Consider the following 21,464-nt stretch of genomic DNA (forward strand, 5'->3'; position numbering starts at 1 on the left):
TAGCAATAGTAAATCCTGGTTGCTGTTCTTTCTTTAGTCCAGATGTAATGTGGAGGGTTTGGTTTTTTTGTTTTTATTTTACACACTAAATACAAATATGCCCAAATATTCATCATATGCATGGTTGTGAACAAATTTCACCATTGATAATCCAGGACATGATAATCCTCCGTGGTTATCGTGTCTTGTATTGTGTTTGCTACACTTTCTGGATGAGTTGTGTTCTCTACTTACTGTACCCGGGCTATGGTGAGGTGCCTGAATGAGATGCCATTCTGTAGTCTATGCATGGGTAACATTTATTTATCAAATATTCTACAAATATATGCTGCTCTTTTATATCCTGTCTGATACCGAAGTGTAACATACATATTGTCCTTAAGGCATATTTTACTATGGATCACAACAATCAAAATGATCACTAGTAATGTAAATCATCTCAAATTAAACATACAGGAAATTTAAGCTCACAGTCTAGACGTTTCATTTTACTCTGAACAACTTCATTTGCTACATACAGGGGGATTGAATAAAGTTAAAATGGCATGAACAATATTTTTGTTATATGTTTTTACACAACATTTATTTTGGGGATCACGTTTTCTATTATTTACTGTGTTTTCTGATTGGCAGTGTGGATTCTATTTAATGGGTTTGGTTACATTAAAGCCTGTGAGTATTGCATAGAACTGTAATTTAGGCTTTTAGGTTGTACGTTTTATTATAATTTCTTAATAAAAGTATGACATGTATTTCTCTGCTCTGCGTTGCGTTTCCCTGCTCAAATAAACACGGTTCACTGAATAAAGTGATCGCCACAATGTGAAATTTAGGCGCAATGATTGAACCGAAAATTCTTTAGAGAGGTCGTTCTGTAGTGTAACATTATGTAGTTTCTATACATCAGGGTAATGTAATTATCCATCAAAAATAACAGATTTTGCTGCAATCTCGGGGCTTCGTCCAGTTTGGAACAGTGTCTTGGCACTGCACTGCACTTCACTGTCACTTAATTTCATGAAATCATACATTATTTAATCATCTGATTGATTTTTGTGATAGCACGTGTACCTAGGGCTTTCAGAAAAATTAAATTCCGCCTTCAAACATGCTGTATTAGATGAATTAGGGCTCCTAAATAACCTCATGACGTGGACTTCCATAAATGGTGTGTAGGCTTGGCTGGGGTAAGTGGATTACACATTATCTGCTTCTTCTGCTCTTTGTACTGAGGCCTGCATTGACCAAACAAGCTGCGGACTCACGCATAAAGTTAATTTGGTTAAGCAGATCTAACTGTCGATGTGAGCGTGGGTTACCTGGATGTGAACATTATTCAGGTTGCTGGTGCCTGCTGGATTTAATCAAACAACACTAAACATTGACTGAATTTGGCAGGCTGATCCTGCAAATGAATAACCTTAGTCAACAGAAATGATGATATAGTAAGACTGTTTTGTTTTCTTCTCTTTTCCCTTTTTTAATTCATCTTTATATATCACTAGAAATGGGTGTTTATGGAATATTCACTCCTTTCTGATTTTCACCACTGCAGACACAGACAGCCGCTCCGGTTTTGCCCAGTGTAGTGATGTAATCATTCTAAACGGGAAGTTATTTAACATCGAGCTTGTAATGTTACCCAGCGGCACAGGTCGTTTCATCAATGAACATTAATAATAACGTGCCAAAAAGCAACTGGTCTTCACTCCATCTCCGTCAGGCGGCAAAGTCACTGCAACAAAATGGCATTTCAGTTCATAATTGCCTGACCCTGCAAAGTCCGGGTCACCTGCAGAGCAGCAGCAAACTCAAATGTTAAGCAAATGCAAATAATAGAAAAAAGGAAAAAACTCTCAGGAGACACTGAGCCTTATTGCTGGCTGAGAATTATTGATACATTGTTATATGAAGTGTGTTAAGAAACAGACATTTTCGTGTCATTAAAAGGAGCTTAAAACAAGAAAACGGGGATGCTGTGATTAGCGATGCTCTGATATTTAGACCTACCCTGTTCTGTCTGCTTGATCCTCTTGCGACTAGTGCTCACTCCATTATCCCCCTTTCAGTGGTGTGTTTGTCATGATTGATAATACTGTTCCTTCTGTGGCAGCAAGTATGAAAGATGAAAATCCAGATGAGGACGAGAGCGGGGTTAGAAATGGGGAAGGAAAGAGGGTGGAGGGAGGGCCAATTATTTTATTGTTTAACCCACTCAAGGTAGAAGCCCATCAATCTGAAAGCCCTTGATCAAATGACTCGTGTTCAGCCTTTATAAAAGTTTAATTGGTTTATGTAATTAACACTGACATATGTGTGATGCATCTTAGAAAGAAAAATTACTTGGGTGGATGTTAACCGTGTGCCTGAAGTGACAGGATTGAGGAAAGTTCTCTGATTATAAAATTGAGTTCACAGCACAAACACAAGAACTAATAGGGTTGCTATATATGTGCTATATATGTTTATTTGATTACATCTATTTGTTTTTAATGATCTTTTTTAAATCCTCTGTATGAACAGATATTTTAGGTCGCTACCTAGGTACCTTTGGGTGCAGCAAGTTGCCTCTGTGCGGAGAAGCGTCACCTGACACCGAGGGGGCGTGCCGAGCAGCTGCTCTTGTCCTCGGATCTGTGTCACCTTCATTGATACCTGTCCCACTTGCACCTCTCGGCGATGACAGTAAAGCCAAAGAACAGTGCAGTCTAAGGTAAAGGCACTTTATAGAAATAAAAGGCAGGTGACATTTTAACCCTGTATATTTTTGTTCCGTGTTGCGCTTGAGCAGTATCAGGGACGAGCGGAGATTATGAGGATTTATTTTGGTGAGGGATTAGAGGTCCGAAAGTGGAACAGTCGCAGAATGAAATATAAAATGTTTTGATACTGATGCCTGCGATGTTGAGTGAAGGAAACAAAAAAGATCATGCAGGAAAAAGGTGAGGAAGAATGTAGCAGTCGGTCACATACTGCCGCACTTAGTGGAGCGTCATACGGGCTGTTCGCGTTTTGCAGCTGCACACGTTCTACGCAGAAACGGACTGTTCCTTCAGGCTGATCTTAGTGAAACTCAGTGCAAACTGTTAAAGCCACCCTGTGTTGCAAACACAGTCCCTTTAGGTGTGATTTGCGCTTTTCCCAAACACAGATGAGTATCACTCTAGCTGGGATTTTTACAAAAATGTCCCATTCCGTTTGCGGTAAAAAAAAAAAAAAATCATCTCTGTTCACATTCCTGCGTGGTATGTCTGTCTTAACCTTTAGTGTTAACCTTAGGGTTTGTTTTTTTGGGGTTTTTTTTTTTTAGATGAGTCAGTTTCGGGTATTAGCTGGTGTGCTGAAAGGTGGAGGGAGCCCCTTCCTTCGATGGCGTGCAGGAGGGCTGACCTGGCGCTGCTGGGCTCATCCAAAGAGAGGCTGCTCCTCTAGGACTGATCCTCTTCCAGCAGTGGTCAGCAACTCCAGCTATGTGGAGGAGATGTATTTGGCATGGCTGGATGACCATAAAAACGTTCACGAGGTAACAATGTGTAGCATAAACTGCATCTTAAGTTACACAGAAAAAGGTCGGTTGAATATACCTTTCCATAAATGAAAATTTAAAGAGAAAACTATGACACCTAGAGAATTTCTGCAGAAGTTACTCAAATTGCAAGCTGGTGCCAGTGCTGGTCCTGAAATACAGCTGAATATCCCTGACCTTACTAAGGTTTTTCTTGTTAAATTATGTTATTCTTAGTTCAGCTGCCTGGGGCATCTGATGTAGTTGCGTTGTCCTGGATTCTCATCCAGCTTTTCCCTATTTTGTCACCCGTGTCCAAGCATTCACTAGTCACTGAATAATCATGTTACATATACCAGCGTTCCTTTGATGGATCTGTCTGTCTCTCTGCTGTAGTCTTGGGACAGTTTCTTCCGTAACATCCAGGCCTCCGGTCCATCTGGCGAGGCGGATGAGAGACGGCCCTCTGCTCTGCTGCAGGGCCGAGTGTTGTCCCACTCACTAGACGTGGCAGAGAAAGTGGTGGAGGACCACCTGGCTGTGCACACCCTCATTAGAGCTTACCAGGTAGGCCACACTCACCTGGCACAGCTGTGAGGATAACACACACACACACACACACACACACACACACACACACACACACACACACACACACAGACACAGATAGATATACAGACATTTAATTTTGATGTGATGCTGATTTATGATATAATTAAGTCACATCTCATAGCTATCCATTTAAATCTTAAGGCAGTGTCTGTGTATGGAATTAAGATGTCATCCATCTCGAGCTGCAACTGACTATTTGCATCTCTGACGAGTATGTGAAAAATACATCAAACAGACTCCGCTTGGACTTGGAGAAGCAGATGCAATTGGCAAAGAAAGCTGTTTGTGCATGTCCTTGTATTAAAAGGAATATACAACTTGTTTGTCACTGCACGAGGTTATGCAAATTGCAAGATTAACTCCAACCTACTTACCCTGACTGCTTTTTGAAAATGGAAAAATCAAAGAGACTACTCAAACAAAGCAGGTGGTAACATTTCCACTCGCCCTCTAATTAATTCAAGGAACTATCCAAGGGATTTATTAAATTCAGTCTTTTGGCAAAGGCGTCATTTTTATTCCCAGCTTGTTGCAGTCCTGGTGGAAATGTTTATGTCTGCGTGTGTACACAGACATAAAAGCTCTCCCAGGAGTATCTTTTCTCTGAAAGGTTGACCTATAACTGAGTGTTAGCTTATTCTCCAGCTGTTCATACTCAGTTTGATGATGGAAACCAAATTGCTTATTATTTTTTTCTGCCTGTCAGATTCTCTCATTTAGTTTTTTAAAATCTAATTCTCTATCTTTTCTTCACCCCCACTGCACATTTCCATCTGTCTCTCTGTTTAGATCCGTGGTCACCATGTTGCTCAGTTAGACCCTTTAGGAATCCTGGATGCTGACCTCGACTCTTTCGTTCCGTCCGACCTGATCACCACTATTGATAAATTAGGTGAGATGCTTTCTTTTAGTCATTTGAGTCATGTCTGATTTAGGCTTTGAAGAGGAAGTTGTATGGGACTCCTTGTTTTAGACCCCGTCTGATGGAATATATATGGATTTAACCCTGAGGCTGTATATATGCTGATGAGTATCCTACTATAGAAATCTTCCCTTGTATTTAACTCTAAAGATGCTTCCCATGTTTTAGGATTTCAGTCTCAAAAGCTTAATCTTGCCTTGCTTATGGTGACAAGATTGTATTTGTCTGTTTCTTGGACCGTATTTCAACATTTTTGTATTTTTTACAGTAGATACATGTACAGCTTCACTTACATTAAAGATCAAGGGTTATATAACTGATCACACTGATGAGTGGATGTGGTTTTTCAGTACAAAGCACCTATCAAGTCTGTATACTGGTTGGTCAGCCTGATGCTGTCATTAATCTCAGGCTGAGCTCTTGTCATTCTCCATTTCATTTAGCGAACTGAGGGTCGGAGGATGTGGGATGGCCACAGAAAGCGATCGAAGGAATAGATAGTAAGGAGGAGAGAGAGCGAGTGAGAGGGAGGAAAAGAGAGACGTTGTTTCTGTTGGCTGGTGTTATCAGTGATCAGTGAGAGTCATGACATAGCATCGCATTATGTATGATCACCAGGGCTATAGTTCCCTAATGAAAGCTAATGACAGCCTCCATGGCCCCTTATTTGGTCAGCTGATTGTACACAAGTCTATTCTTGGCCCCCTTTGTCTTTGCTGTGTTCCTAATATGATTTGCACCTGTCTCCTCTTATGTTTGCCAGTAATCTTGAGCTTGACCAGCCCTCTCAGGTGGGTTTTGTTACCACAGAACCTTATTGTACCTGTATGTGGGGGCACTACATCCATGGGCCCTTCTACATTACTATCTATAAATTAATAGTGTATTATTGTTTATTTTCTAATCAATTTTTTTGGAAGTCTTTGCCATCAAACCAATCATCTCAGATGAAACTTCTGAAGTTTGTCAGTTAATTCTTAGCAAGCCATGCTGGAGGGGGCTCTGCAATCTCATTTAGACCAGCTAATCATTATTTTCATTAGTAATTAATCATTTGCTTATTATATTTTGATAGATCAATTAATCATTTCATTTATAAAATGTGAAAAATGGGCACTACAATTCCCCATAGGCTGATAGGATGTCTTTAGATTGCTTGTTTTGACTGACTAGCAGTCCTAAACCCAAGCATATTTAATTAGCATTAGCATGACTTAGATACAATTAGAAAATCATTACTAATGCATTAATGTGCTTGAATGGTTGATAATTGGATTTAACAATAAATGATTGTATAGTTTTTCAGTTTGTTTTAATTGTTGAATAATTCATTACCATGACTACGTCATAAGCTGTAATATATACACCTAACTGAGATATGCGCCACATACCTTCTTGCTCAGTCGTTCCATCTAACATCCTTTGTTTGCCTCTTTTCAATCACAGTTACAATATTTTAGAGGAGTAGTAGTTTCTTCCTTTAATGTATCAACCATTGTTGCAATTACTTTTTTCAATCACGGTGGAGATCCTGTTCCCCTTCACCTTAACCCGTTGAAACTTCTGCCCTGAACTGAAACCAGTGCCTGTCTTGCTTCTTTTAATGACTACACCAGCTGAGTAGTGATACATTGAGATGTAAGATAAACATTCACCTGAAAAGACAGAGATTATAAAAGGAGGTGAAAAAAATACACAGGAATAGGGTAAGCCTTTCTGTGTGAAGTTTGCATCTTCTCCCCATGTATGTGTGGGTTTTCTCTGGGCACTCCTGCATGAATGTTTTTCTGTCTCTATGTGTTAGCCCTGCAACAGATTATAAATCTGTCCAGGGTGTACCCAGAGTTTTGCCATGTAACGATTGGGATAATAGGCTTCAGTACCCCCAAAGCCCCCCCCCCCACCCTGAATTGGATAGGCGGAAAACAGATGGATGGATGGTTTTTTGGTCTTTACCTTACTCACACCGTGAGACACAAAACCTTTGGGTGTTGCACATCCAGCATAAAAATCTGCCAAATAATACATGCAGAGCTACCTGCTGTGGCAACCCCTTGTGAATAAGTGATAGCTGAAAGTAGCTCACATTGCTCACACAAGATCATCTTTTCTGTTTCTTTCTTTGTCTTCTGAGTTGTTTATGTATTTACAGCTTTCACATATGTACATGCAACTTCACACACACATATACATTCAATCTTTAACTTTAGTATAAGAGTACCTCGTAAATATTAAAACTTAAATATTGTCATTTTTTTTCACATTTAAAAACAAAGAAAAAAAGACTGTTTTTTTTTTTATTCAACTAGTCTCACCACAGCAACAAGATAAATTTATGGAATCAGACACTTTAAATATGTATTTGTATAGTTTTTTTGGGTCGCTTTACTACGATTTCTTCTTACATAATATTAAAAAATTGGGAGGACTTTAATTCTTCCAATAAACTGAAAATTGATCTGAAAATTGATCAATACTCAATTGCCAGGTCATTGATTATTCCTTTCTTAATCCCTGTTGAAAACCATTATAGGGTATAGGCCTTTGTCTGCAGTGACGTGGGACACAAATTGTAATAGATTCATTTGATTAAATGAAACCAACTTAAATCTTAATTTTGGGTGGAAAGTATTTTGTTTAAGCTTGGAGTATGCGCTCAAAGTGAGTCAGTAAATTATATCTTGTGCCTTTCTTAAGAGTCTTAATTAGATATTTGTTTCATGTGGTTTTGTTTTAGGTTTATATGGTCTTGATGAGTCTGACTTGGATAGAAGTTTCCAGCTGCCCCACACCACCTTCATCGGTGGACAAGAGACTACCCTTCCACTTAGAGAAATCATACGCAGACTAGAGGTATTTGTACATACGTGTCTCCGATGAACAGGAGAAGCTGTCGTGCTGTTTCCTTTCTGTGCATTTCTTTTACTTTGCAACTTTTTGCTTTCAGGCATCCTACTGCAGTCACATAGGGGTTGAATTTATGTTCATTAATAATGTGAACCAGTGTCAGTGGATTCGTCAGAAGTTCGAGACTCCGGGAATCATGCAGTTCACTAGTGCTGAGAAGAGAACCCTGCTAGCGCGCCTGATCAGATCCACACGGTCAGCAGTGAATAAACAAATTCACACTGTGGTGACAGCGCAATACCTCACCTTTAGTTATAGCTCGCAACACTGACTCACATAACATAAACAAAATAGGAAGTTAACACACCCTATTCTTCATGTGAGCTCATTTTTATCCTTAATAAATTAGCTCATAAGTCACTGCAGGGTCCTTAAAATGATCTCGCTAGGGTGAATATATGTCTTATTGTTAGGGATGGGTATCGAAAACCGGTTCTTGTTGAGAACCGGTTCCCACTCTTTCAATTCCTTGGAATCGTTTGCCATTTTTGCAAACGATTCCCTTATCGATTCCAGTCGCCCCGAATGACGTCACCACGTTGCGGCGCGTCATTTACCTGGCAGGAAACACGGCGCCTAAGCGGCTCAAACGCTCAATAGTTTGATTATACTTTATGAGAACCGATGACAACAGGGCAACTTGCAAAGTAGATATTTCATTTAAGGGAGGAAACACTACGAATATGCAAAAGCATTTGCTCACAAAACACACGATGACACGTGTTTTTAATTCCGCTCCGGACTCGTGACTCTCAACCCAGCAGCAGCGGTAACGTTTGCACGTCCTCTCCCGTTAATGCGGCAGGTAAATAATCAACTAACAGTGCATATTATGTTAGCGCGATCTGCCTTATTACAAGACCTGCCATTACTGTACATGTAGGTGACCATGATGAGAGAGACAGACAGAGTCTGGCTGGCGCTCGCTGGCAGTTCTCGCTGCTGTCTACCAGTAGCGTCTCCTTTCAGGCCAGGATAGACGAATGTCACCGAGCAGTGTCTAAGTTTGTGGTCAAAGGCTTGCACCCATTTGCCACAGCAGATGCCCCGATTTTTGGTAAGTGAATGTGTTTAATTGTAGGCAGGGACATTACTGGATATTCTTGTGTAATTGCCACAGAACAATTTATGTTATACTTTGTTATTGCTACAGAAGAATATTTATTTTATTATTTTACATTTACAATTTTTTCCCCGGGGACCCTGTGACACCCCATTGAAGAGCCGTAGGCTGGATCTCTTAAGATCTCACTGTTGGGTTTGTAAGGCCATGTTACTCCTAAATTTCTATCTTGTTCAAAGAGAAGATATAAAACAAAGTTCTAAGCTAATCGACCTTAGTGTTCTCCTTTAAAAAAAAAAAAAAAAAGAATCGATAAGAGAATCGATAAAGAATCGAATCGTTAAACAGAATCGAAAATGGAATCGGAATCGTTAAAATCTTATCAATACCCATCCCTACTTATTGTATCCTTGCTTGTTTTATTCTGTTGTCACTTCCTGTTCTGATGACACACACACACACACACACACACACACACACACACACACACACACACACACACACACACACGTAGTGAGATGCATTTTCTAAATGCTTGAGTACAAGGTGTTTAAGGCATCATAGTATTATTCTAAAAATAAATTACTGTAATGGAGCATATGCTATCATCAGTCAGAACCAGTATATTTTGTATAACCAGCTGTTCACAGCTACCTGTTAGTAGCACAAGCATCTGTGGTCCATATATGGGATCTGTTAAGATCTGTTATTGTGTCTAGGTTTGAGGACTTCCTGGCGAGAAAGTGGTCATCGGAGAAACGTTTTGGTTTGGAAGGCTGCGAAGTTCTCATTCCTGCTCTTAAAACCATCATTGACAAGTCAAGCGCAGCAGGGATCGACAGCGTAATCATGGGGATGCCACATCGGTAATGTGCATTTCCTATTTCTTACATCAGTCTTTTTTAAAGTCTTTTCCTTCTGTTTATATATATTTATAAACTGTACTTTCAGGGGTCGACTGAACGTCTTGGCTAATGTGATCCGTAAGGACCTGGATCAGATCTTTTGTCAGTTTGACCCCAAATTAGAGGCTGCTGATGAGGTGATATGTGGAAAACTCTCAGAGAAAATAAGTCTGGACTTACAGCTGATGCTTTATTCAGTCTCCATTTTTTATGCATGTAGGGTTCGGGTGATGTCAAATACCACCTGGGGATGTACCACGAGAGGATTAACCGTGAGACTGACAAGAACATCACGCTGTCACTCGTGGCAAACCCCTCACACCTCGAGGCAGTGGATCCAGTGGTTCAGGGAAAGACCAAAGCAGAGCAGTTCTACAGAGGAGACACTCAAGGAAAGAAGGTAACCCTTATTGTACCGGATACAGCATTGTGCGACAGTGTTCAGCCACCCTTTATTTCTTCATACTAGTAAACCCCTGTGCTATGTGTGGGTCTTCATTTGAGACATAGAGCCCGTGAGTGACATCTCTACAGTATATACAAATATTTTATACAAATCCCACAGTCTCAATTATATTTGTATATTTAAACATTCAATACCCCCACATAGCACAGAGGTTTATTAGTATAAAGAAATGACGCGTAGCTCAAGACTTTTGCACAATACTTTTACTGTCTAAAAAAATGATAGCAAAATGCTTCCTTTAAGCCTATAATGTGATTTTTAAGGTGATGTCTATTTTGATGCACGGCGATGCTGCTTTTGCGGGACAAGGAGTTGTTTATGAGACGTTCCATTTGAGTGAACTCCCCTCTTATACCACAAATGGTACAATCCATGTGGTGGTCAACAACCAGGTATTGGAACTTTGGCATCACTTAAGTACAATCCCACTTATTAAAAAATATCTGGAAAATAATTTGTCTGTCTCCTGTTGTCTGTGTGTTAAATTGTATTACATAAAATGAAGCAAAATTAGTGTACCAATTTTGGCATGTGGTTGTTGTCAGATTGGCTTCACTACAGATCCTCGAGTGGCCCGCTCATCTCCTTACCCCACTGACGTGGCTCGGGTTGTCAATGCGCCCATCTTCCATGTGAATGCGGACGATCCCGAGGCTGTCATGTATGTGTGCCGCGTAGCTGCAGAGTGGAGGGCCACATTCAACAAGGATGTCGTCATTGACCTGGTCAGCCGCAGCCGAGTCTAAATAGATTAACAGCTTCTTACGTATGTGTAGCAGTTTTATTTTTAAAGTGTCTGTTTTTGCAGGTTTGTTACAGACGTTTTGGCCATAATGAAATGGATGAGCCCATGTTCACCCAGCCGCTGATGTACAAACAGATCCGTCGGCAGGAGCATGTGCTGAAAAAGTACTCTGAAAAACTCATTGCTGAGGGAGTGGTGACACTGCAGGAATTTGAGGTTTGTGATCTAGTAGTGTTTTCTCTTGTTAAATATACTGTATATTGCTGCTGCTACTGTATGCAGTTTTATTTGGTATATCACCATCTGCTGGGCTATGTGCATTAAATCACACTTAGATATTACCCTAGCCTTCAACTAAATATGTTATGCTAGCACAGCTGTATTTGAGTTTCAATTTACTGCCTCACTTCAGTCATCTAGCCTCACAATCCCTCACATAGAGTATATATTGCCCAGTGAAGTTAAAGTATGCGGTTCTGTCGCCATTCAGTGCAATTGCAGAGGTTTTTCATCCACAACAGAAACTTTGACCATAACATCCATTCTGATTTTTTTTTTTTTTTATATCACATGGCAGAGTAATACTACAGCTCCTTCCTTCTGGCTTTTGATGGACACTGCTTTCTGTTGTGAGGCCTGCTATTTGGACTCACACTCCATTTATAATATATAGCAAAGGCACGAATGCTTCTGGAGACTTTTCCCCTCTATCTCTCTATATTACTGCTGCACACTGTTTAGGCTTGTCAGCTGAAGGTCTGTGATTAAAGCACACTTTAGTTAGCATTAGGGAAATTGTAGCATTTATTATTACAAAATGTATTTGCAGGAAGAAGTTGCAAAATATGACAAAATATGTGAGGAGGCATACACCAGCTCTAAAGATGAAAAGATCTTACACATTCGGCACTGGCTCGACTCCCCTTGGCCAGGTAAATTATCCACTTAGAAACAAAAAGTGAGTTAACCATGAAAATTATAGTTAGTTTTTAAGTTAATGTTTTATTTACTGTTTTTGTGAGTAATTTCTGTTTCCCCGATGGAGTGATTGTGTTGCTTTCTGCAGATTTTTTCACAGCGCAGGGAGAGCCCAAGAGCATGAGCTGCCTCCCTACAGGACTGGACGAGGAGGTTCTGCAGCACATTGGGCAGATAGCCAGCTCAGTGCCTCTGGAAGGTTTTAACATCCACCCTGGTGAGTCTGGTTGCTTTATGCCAGAGAACAAAGCAGTGAGACAGAGGATCAGTCATAGTAGTGGTGGTAGCAGTAACATTGATATACTGTGGAATATATATGCACAGTGACAGGGCCAAGTTTTGAAACCTCTGTAAGCCACTGTGCCATGTCCTGCATGGTTGAGGTAAACCTAGTAAAGCAATTGCTTTTCAAATTGTTGTTAATAGACAAAACAAAGAACCAGTGATACAGTTTAATGGTAAAAAAAAATCAGCTTGTTTTTGTACTGTTTATTTAAATTAATAAAGGGATTTAAATAATTTGTAAAGCCTTACACCCTGTTGTTATTTACATTTTACAAAGTATTGGAGATTTTGGAAAGGTGGTCATAAACACTTGTGAGTGTAATGTTTTTAAATTACACAAATCTACATAACACATCCTTTCCAAAATTCAGAACTGGAAAGCTCATGTAACAAAAAAGCTAAAGAATTATTGAGACTGTAACATTTTTAAAAAAATTCTATTTACAGCACAGTCCATCCATTTAATACCATTCATATTTGTTTTATCCAAGTTAGTGGCTGGCAGGCCGGAGCCTCTTTTACCTGCCATAAGGTGAGAGCCGACATATGCTATAGACACGTCGCCAGTCTGTTGTAGGGCTAACACAAAAAAGAAACATTTACACCTGTGGCCAACTTAAGAATCTCCAATGGATTGTGCGATTAACATGTAAACCCCACACAAAAAAGCCCCAGTTAGCCTCAAATTCCGGACCTTTCTGCTGCGAGGTGACAGTGTTAACCATCACACCGCTCTTCCATCCACACAACACAATATTTTTAGTCATATGTGTCTTTTGCCTGTGTGTTTGTGTGTTCGGTTCTACAGGTGTGTCCCGTATCCTGCGTGGTCGAGCTGACCTAGTGAAGAGTCGTCAGATGGACTGGGCTCTAGGAGAGTACATAGCCTTTGGCTCCCTCCTGAAAGATGGCATACATGTACGACTGAGCGGGCAAGATGTTGAACGAGGAACCTTTAGGTGAGCCTGTGAGGAGTCACTCCCAGAAAGTTGATTCTATTTATCTGAATGTAGCATTTTCAGTGGGAGGAAAAACACGTGCTGAAAAAGTACTTTGAAAAACTCACTGCTGAGGGAGTGACTGAAAATGCTACATCAGGATGAACAGAATGAACTTTCTGGGATTTCCTTACCTGGTTGATTGAGCATGCATTATCAAGATGTAAAAAGTCACTGTCTGAATTTTTTAAATTGTCACATTTGTCTTGGGAGGAGCTCACCATGCTGCAAAGGTCTGTTACAGAGCTCTGCGCAATTGTGCAAAAGACATTTAGGTATATTAACTTTTGCTATATAGATTTTTGTAGATGGGTAGTCCTCATAAACACAACTGTCCTCTAACTAAATTAGCTTGCATGCTTAATTAAGAAGAATAAGGAGCACCGTTCATTATTTTGAACGTCTTCATTTTTTAGATATAGTTCTTGAATTGTTAAAGTGTACTACATATCTTTAAAGATCCATCATATTTCATTGTCAACATTTCTAAGTAGTGTTAAAGGGTAAATGGCACTCTCTGACAGATAGTAAATTAAGTAAGCAGGGGTGTGGGAAGAGTGGCATAGCGAGTTTGCCAGACAAAAGACGTCAGTGCAGTCTCCTGGGAACGCTGAAGCCCACATGGTGTTGTCATGGTATAGAGGGAACGAGTGACACATGAACAAAACCAGCCTCCCTTGCTCTGTGCCTGTCTCGTCTGTCCCCTATCATTTCTCTACCAGCTCATCTTCACTGACACTCCCCATCTCAGTTTACAGCGACATACATCACGCTAACTAACCAGAGGCTACAGGGCTTTTTCTTTTTGCTTCGCATTTACCAATGACATCTATGTCTCCCACCCCGATGTCCCCTTCAGCAATGCAATTCACCTAGTTGGGAAAAAATTACCCCAGTCAAATGTTGGATCCACTCTTAGCTATGTATCACCTGTTAATCCCCGATCAGTTTTTTGTATTTGCTCTCCTACCTGTAATTTACCTCACAGCTTTTTTCTTCCTCTTACCTACACTGTTTTTTGTTTTTTTTTTATCCCCCACTAGTCTGGTTCCTTTCATAGTGTTTAGGAGCTGAGCATATTGGCATGTTACAGTTGAGTGGGCCTGCTTGCGTTTCTGTGATGTACGTAACAGCGTGGACTAATAGATTCAGTCGTTGTGTTTGGATAGGTTGCATGCGCTTCAGCGTGCGCCCCTTTCCCTGACTAATGGGGCCCCCTGGCAGAGGAACTGTGTGTGTTTTTGTGAGTGTGTGTGAAAATAAAGTGAATAAATGTAGGCATGCTGTTTATGAGGCAATTAAGAGAGAGCTCTCTTAAAAGTTTTTTTTTCCCTTTGTGGATTGGGTGCAAACAAATTGTGAAAAATGAAATGTGAAATTATGTGTGCTACCTTAATTAATACAATAGATGCTGTTGTTATTTCATAAGCATATTTCTTGAAGAGAAAATGTATCTTCTCCAAATGTAGATTAAGGATCAAGCAAGACAATTATGCAGTACATTTGGAGCCCTCATTAGCCCATAATTATGGACAATACTATGTAAAAGATTACTATCATGATAATCTAGTCTTCATGGAGGAACTATATTGCATTCGGCACAATGATTTGGGTTATTTCCTGCAGTTATTCTGCCTTAATATTACATAACATCCATCACTGTGTGTGTGTGTGTGTGTGTGTGTGTGTGTGTGTGTGTGTGTGTGTGTGTGTGTGTGTGTGTGTGTGTGTGTGTGTGTGTGTGTGTGTGTGTGTGTGTGTGTGTGTGTGTGTGTGTGTGTGTGTAGATGTCATGAAAGTGATCTTAAAGGGGTCTAAGTGACTGTCTGAGCGTGCTGGATTTGAAGGATGATTCCTTAGTGGGACTGAGCGGACTGGCAAAACTTGTTAAGATTTGGGTCTTTGCTCACATCCACTCTTGTTGAGCTTCATACTGACAGAAGATCGCTAGAGAGGAAAGTGCCTTTATGAGCTAGGAACACAGGCTTCAATGCTTGCAGTGCATCTCCTGGATTAAAGACCTTTGAACATTTCCTTGGAAGAGTGCTGTTTTCACCACAATCACTAAAGACAGCATAAACTTACTGGCACTACCTGCTATTAGCAGTTGGGCTCCCTTGAACCTCTTTTGGTCTTCAGAACAGCCTTAATTCTTCATGTTATAGGTTCAACAGAGTGCTGGAAATATTCCTTGCAGATTTTGAGCCATATTGACATGATGGAGTCACACATTTACTGCAGATCTGGTCACCGTGGAGTAATTCTCAGTTGGTTCTAAGGACCCTTAAAGTGTACCCCCCAAAAATATCCCCCACACCATTACACCACCATCAGCAACAGCCTGAACTGTTGATACAAGGCAGGGTGGAACCATGCTTCTTTATGCCAGTTTCTGACCCTGCCATCCAAATGTTACAGTAGAAATTATAACTCATCAGACCCAGCAACATTTTTCCAGTCTTCTATTGTCCAGTGTTGGTGAGTCCGTGTAGGAGAGAACCTCAGTTTCCTGTTCTTAGCTGGTGGGAGTGCCACTTGGTGTGTTCTTCTGCTGCTGTATGTGTTTTGAATTCAGAGATGCTCTTCTGCATACCATAGATTGTACCAAGTGGTTATTTGATAAGTTGCCCTTATCTCCCTATCAGCTTGAAGGAGCCTGGCCATCCTCCTCTGACCTCTGGCATCAACAAGACGTTTTCACCCTTAGAACGTCTTTTCCTCTCACTGGATACTTTCTCTCTTTTCTATCATTTTCTGTAAAACCAAGGGGTGATTTGTGGGAAAATCCCAGCAGATCAGCGTCGATTTGAAATACTCAGATTAACCTATCTGGCACCGAAAACCCTGTTCAAGGTCATTTAAATCACATTTCTATATGTTCTTGCAAATTGTCATTTAATTTTCATTCTTCCTTTTGTAGATACTAAACAAGTTAATAATTTTGCTTTACAGATAAAAGCAATATTAATCACCAATTAAAAATATATGTTACTATTACTTTTTAAAAAAAATATATGGGCCTCTTAAATTGATGCATTAATTTTAGCAGTGTGAGATACTCAGTTAGAAAAAACATTGTTTCATTAATTTATTATTTAAATGTAAATGTTTTTATGTTTCACACAGAAGTGCCTAACTCGGTACAGCAGTGGTGTTTTTAGTCAAGCTGGCGGCATGGATCTGTTTTCTGTATTTATTTACTTTTTTGTTAGTCTCTCACTCCCTTTGGTCCTGAGTAAAAATCCCCATAACTGCTAAATGGGTGACTTTTCCTTATAATTAATAATGTTAGCATGCTAAACTAAGGGAAACAAGGTGAACACTGTAATGCTATCATTCTAAAAACTAGCCCAGCTTGTTAGCATGTTGATTTAAGTCTTTAACTGAAAGCACAGCTGGTGAATGGACTGCTTCAGAGGGTGTCTTCTAATCTTGTTTTCTGTTTGAGTCCTTACCGTCCTGGCTCAGTTTCACATCTTCTGTTTTGTAGTCACCGTCATCATGTTCTACATGACCAAGAGGTTGACAAACGTATCTGTGTTCCCATGAACCACCTGTGGGAGAACCAGGCATCTTACACTGTCTGCAACAGCTCCTTATCAGAGTATGGAGTTGTAGGTAAGACTAGACTAAGCAGCTGAATATCATGCTGAGGATATTTGGTTGTTCTGAATAATCATGTCTATGACTTCAGGTTTTGAGCTTGGCTTTGCCATGGCTAACCCAAATGCTTTGATCCTCTGGGAGGCCCAGTTTGGAGACTTTCACAATACAGCCCAGTGTATCATTGACCAGTTTATTAGCTCAGGACAGGCCAAGTGGGTTCGCAATAATGGCATTGTCCTACTGCTGCCACATGGAATGGAAGGAATGGTGAGATCATGTTAGAATTTGGACACTGCTGGGTTATTTGTCACAATTCATCATGTATTTTGTGCGTATTTATTGTTTGTCTTGATTTGTCCTTAGGGTCCAGAGCATTCATCAGCTCGGCCTGAACGCTTCCTGCAAATGACCAAAGATGATCCAGATCACATCCCTGTATGTTCACATGCAGTAGAAGTGGTTTCCTCTTCTTAATGCCATGATTTATTTCAGATCATTTCTAGTCTATCATTTATTTCTCTGAACATTGCACTGCGATTAGCATTCTTTACCTTCCTGCTTTACTGGCTGTGCTGACATCATAGCTACTTAGGTGATTGCTTAAGTGATGATTGCCCATTTCTGTAGAGTTGAAAAGTCTCTTCATCATGGCCTCTAAGTGTTGGTATTCAGCAGCAGTTCAGGTCCCCAGTGACCAGTTGCTGCGAGGGAACATAAAAGAGGGAACATAGCGGAGGCTGTATCAGCAGAAGCTTACCAGATTCATCTTCAGATGGGGTTATTGATTGAACTATTAGTGAGGATTAACATTCACTGTCCTCTGTGTACTGTACTTGTGTGTGTGTGTGTGTGTGTGTGTGTGTGTATGCAGGGGAGAGATACAGTGCACTCACACAATTATGTGCTCTATCTTCTGCCCACTTATGAGAAGTGGCATTGTCGCCAGAAGATAGAACTACAATTTCTTTTTTCAAAGTCATTACCTTTAGAGTTAATATCATTTATTTAACTTCCATGAAGGAATTCACCGGAGACTTTGATGTCCAGCAGCTGTATGAATGTAACTGGATTGTGGTCAACTGCTCCACTCCTGCTAACTACTGTCACGTGCTCAGGCGACAGATTTTGCTGCCATTCAGAAAACCGGTAAAGTGTGACATCACCATTACTACAGTATGGTTTCTTTATGTCTCACTTAGGTTGCTTTTGTGCTTGTCATATAGTACTTTAAATAAAATAAAAAAAGATCAGATCAGAGCTTTCAAATCACACATCACGTATAAACCACTTTTTTCTCTGACGATAAATCGAGAGCACACCTGATATTTCCTGCAGAATATTTTGTTTTCTTTGGGTCATTTTTGTTACACGACTGAAATCAAAATCGTAGTTGGGAAAGTGTGAGATGTGATGTTTCTATTATAAGAGGCTCAGTTTGACGATATTCATAATTCGGTCTATATGTTCCTGCACTTAAAAAAAAGAAAGTAGAATTAGCTCAGCTCTAAAGTTTCAAAGTGTAAAGCATTTGTCTTTTCTTTTTTCTATATGCTCTTTTTTTGTCTCACAGTTTTCAGGCACAGTGAATGTCTTAACTGATCCCCTGTTGTACATAAATGCGATGCTTTGCGAAGCGTGAGAAAATTAGTTCCAGAGCAAATTAGGGAGGAAGCCTACAGGGGATAATATTGTTGGTTTTTTATGGAAAAACTTCGAAGTTCTGGACTTGGTCGACCGAGCACAAAGGGTTTTATTTATTTGATTGTTAAAGAATTGTTTTGTTTTCCCAGTGCTGATGTTGCGTGCTATATGTTGGTAATAAATTAGCGTGAAAAAAGAGATAAAAACTTTTTTCCTCTGGAGTTTTTTCAGCGCACACAATGAAGATACGGCTGACAGGATAAATCTGTTGTTTGTCAGTGACGGAGACTTTTTCCCTTTTCTTCTCCCCTTCAAACAGCTGATCATTTTCACTCCTAAATCTCTGCTCAGGCATCCGGACGCAAGGTCAGGTTTTGATGACCTTGCCAAAGGTAGAGCTTTACCTTTAAGCGTGACATAACTTTTAATGTTTTATGTGTGTATTTATTTGCATTTATTACTAATGTTCAATATGCATTATGTTTGCAGGCACTAAATTTAAGAGACTGATTCCTGATGAGGGCCCTGCAAGTCAAAGCCCAGGCCAAGTAAAGAGGGTTATCTTCTGTGCAGGCAAAGTCTACTATGAACTAGCTAAGGAGAGGAAGCAGCAAAATTTGGACAGAGATGTTGCCATAATCAGGCTTGAACAGGTTTTTAGTTCTTCTTCTCTGATTTTAAAATGAGACTGACACTGTGTGGTCATTTCTTCATCGGTCATTTTTTGGTCTCCAACTCTCAGATCTCTCCTTTCCCGTTTGACCTGGTCAGTGAAGAGGTGGAGAAATACGGCAACGCTGAGCTCATCTGGTGTCAGGAGGAGCACAAGAACATGGGTTACTATGATTATGTCCGACCACGCTTCCTCACAGTGGTTGCCAACAAGAAACCCATTTGGTAAGAATGTTTATTTATCATCTCACTTCTAGTTAGAGAACTAGCCAAAGCATTTGAGCTCTTGTTGCAGGTGATAAACCTTACGTGTTTGTTTCAGGTATGTGGGACGAGATCCTGCGGCTGCACCGGCGACAGGAAACAAATCTACTCACCTCAATGAGCTGAGGAAGTTTATGGACACTGCTTTCAACATGAGCTCCTTCCAAGACTGAAACTTGTAAAGGAGAAGGTCATTTCATTGTTTTGATGTGGCTTAGTCTTAGGTTGAGGGTCATTAAAAACCTATCTCTACACAATTGTTTAAGAATAAAAAGTTCCTTATGAACATTAAGCATAAGCACTAAGCCACAGAATGGTCAATCCTGCATCTTCTGTTGTGTGGTAGAGTGTAGTACACCAGTATTGTTCACACAGCCACGCAGAACTGTGACAATCATTATTGGAGTGGTTTCACTACTTCAAATATTCTTTTGCTGTTATGCTGAATACTGCTAAATAACTATTTTGATATTTATTTTGATTGTAGCTATGAAACACACCCAAAACACCCCAGAGGTACACTTTAACAATAACTATGAATCGCATGTCACAGGTATGAAAACTGTGCTGAAACTTAACACATCAGTAGATTTTATAGCCTGTTATTGTTTGGCTACCTTAGCTGTTTGTGAAGGAGTGTGTATTTATTGTCACACATCACTTCACCAGGAGACATGAGCCAGCTGGCACAGAGACTTGCAGCCATGTTTTCTACTTAGGACATAAGGCTCAGCTTTTTCTTCTGAAGCGCTGGGACACGCACACACATAAACAAAGAACAGCCTTGGATGCTCAGAGAGCAATATTGATGCATGGTTGTCACATTAAAATCCCCAGATATCAAACACAAATGATATTAGAAAAGCTCCTTAAAATTATACTTCTTGTCTAGCTGCGCTGTAGTTTACCTTTCCAACGTAGAGCTGGGAGATTTAACCAGTAATGCAGAAACATAGTTTTGCATATTTAGTGATTTAAAAGAGGTTTATACATGACTGTTTAGTAAATAGGGAAAGAGCCACATATTCATGTGGGAGCTGAAATATGTGCTCAACATGATATAACTGCACCTACAGGGAATAATTTGAATATGCAATAAATATGTTTTAATAAATGAATGACCTGGCATACATACAACAGTTTGAACTGATGAGTAAAGTTACAGGTCATCTGTTAATCTATGATAGGTTGAAATAGGATTTTGCTCACTGACACAAATGATTTAATGATCCTGGAGCTATTTTGTAATTGTTTTCAGATTTTGTGTGTCCTTAATTTTCTATTAATTCCATAAATGTGTCTTTAAAAATATGTGGGCTGTCCTGTCATGTGAACCAAATATAGATGAACGCAATATCAAGCAGTGGCATGGAGGTTTTAATTAAAATGTAGGCTTTATCTCACTGAAACTCTGCCTATCTTAGTGATTGAAATTCTTATGCAAATCTGTAATTAAAGAAATTACAATGGAATTTCGATCGAAGCCACAAAATTCTAATGGATTATGGCCATAAGCCCAAAATGCACAGACTCATGCTTTCATATTCTGACCTTACCATTAGAAATTGAGACTCATAAGACCAGGCAACTTTTTCCAATCTTCTGTTTATCAATGTTGGTGAGCCCGTTTGAACTGTAGCCTCATTTTCCTGTTCCTAGCTGAAAAAAGTGGCACCTGGTACGTTCTTATGCAGCTGTAGCCCATCTACAGCTTTAATGCTTTAAATGTTGTGCATTCAGAGGCCCTTTTCTGCATACCTCAGTTGTAATGGCTGGTTATTCGAGTTAGAGTAATCTTCCTATCAAATCGAAGCAGGCTGGCCGTTCTCCTCAGACCTCTAGAATTGACAAAATATTTTCACCCAGATAAATATTAGTCACTGAATATTATGTCT

General features: G+C 39.9%; 1 protein-coding gene across 1 annotated transcript; it reads left to right on the forward strand.

Moving 5' to 3' along the window:
• The first annotated feature begins 2,623 nt into the window (after positions 1-2,623).
• ogdhl (oxoglutarate dehydrogenase L) lies at positions 2,624-21,429 on the forward strand. The gene is made up of 23 exons (XM_080868716.1): positions 2,624-2,713; positions 3,311-3,523; positions 3,902-4,072; positions 4,907-5,009; positions 7,777-7,892; positions 7,987-8,141; positions 9,729-9,875; positions 9,961-10,051; positions 10,135-10,314; positions 10,644-10,772; positions 10,926-11,105; positions 11,189-11,341; positions 11,955-12,057; positions 12,192-12,320; positions 13,197-13,347; positions 16,877-17,004; positions 17,081-17,259; positions 17,356-17,427; positions 18,013-18,138; positions 18,953-19,025; positions 19,123-19,286; positions 19,376-19,530; positions 19,628-21,429. Exons 2-23 carry the CDS (start codon positions 3,311-3,313, stop codon positions 19,740-19,742), a joined length of 3,033 nt encoding a protein of 1,010 aa, XP_080724842.1. The 5' UTR covers positions 2,624-2,713; the 3' UTR covers positions 19,743-21,429.
• The last annotated feature ends 35 nt before the right edge of the window (positions 21,430-21,464 follow it).

Source organism: Rhamphochromis sp. 'chilingali' (assembly GCF_963969265.1).
Source record: "Rhamphochromis sp. 'chilingali' genome assembly, chromosome: 20".
Taxonomy (NCBI): Eukaryota; Metazoa; Chordata; class Actinopteri; order Cichliformes; family Cichlidae; genus Rhamphochromis; species Rhamphochromis sp. 'chilingali'.

What these genes read in the sequence shown, in the direction of transcription:
- ogdhl (XM_080868716.1), top strand. Translation starts at nt 3,311, where the DNA reads ATGAGTCAGTTTCGGGTATTAGCTGGTGTGCTGAAAGGTGGAGGGAGC. An exon ending in CACCACTATTGATAAATTAG is followed by an intron (nt 5,010 to 7,776) that starts GTGAGATGCTTT and finishes GTTTTGTTTTAG; the next exon opens with GTTTATATGGTCTTGATGAG. An exon ending in GTTGAACGAGGAACCTTTAG is followed by an intron (nt 13,348 to 16,876) that starts GTGAGCCTGTGA and finishes TCTGTTTTGTAG; the next exon opens with TCACCGTCATCATGTTCTAC.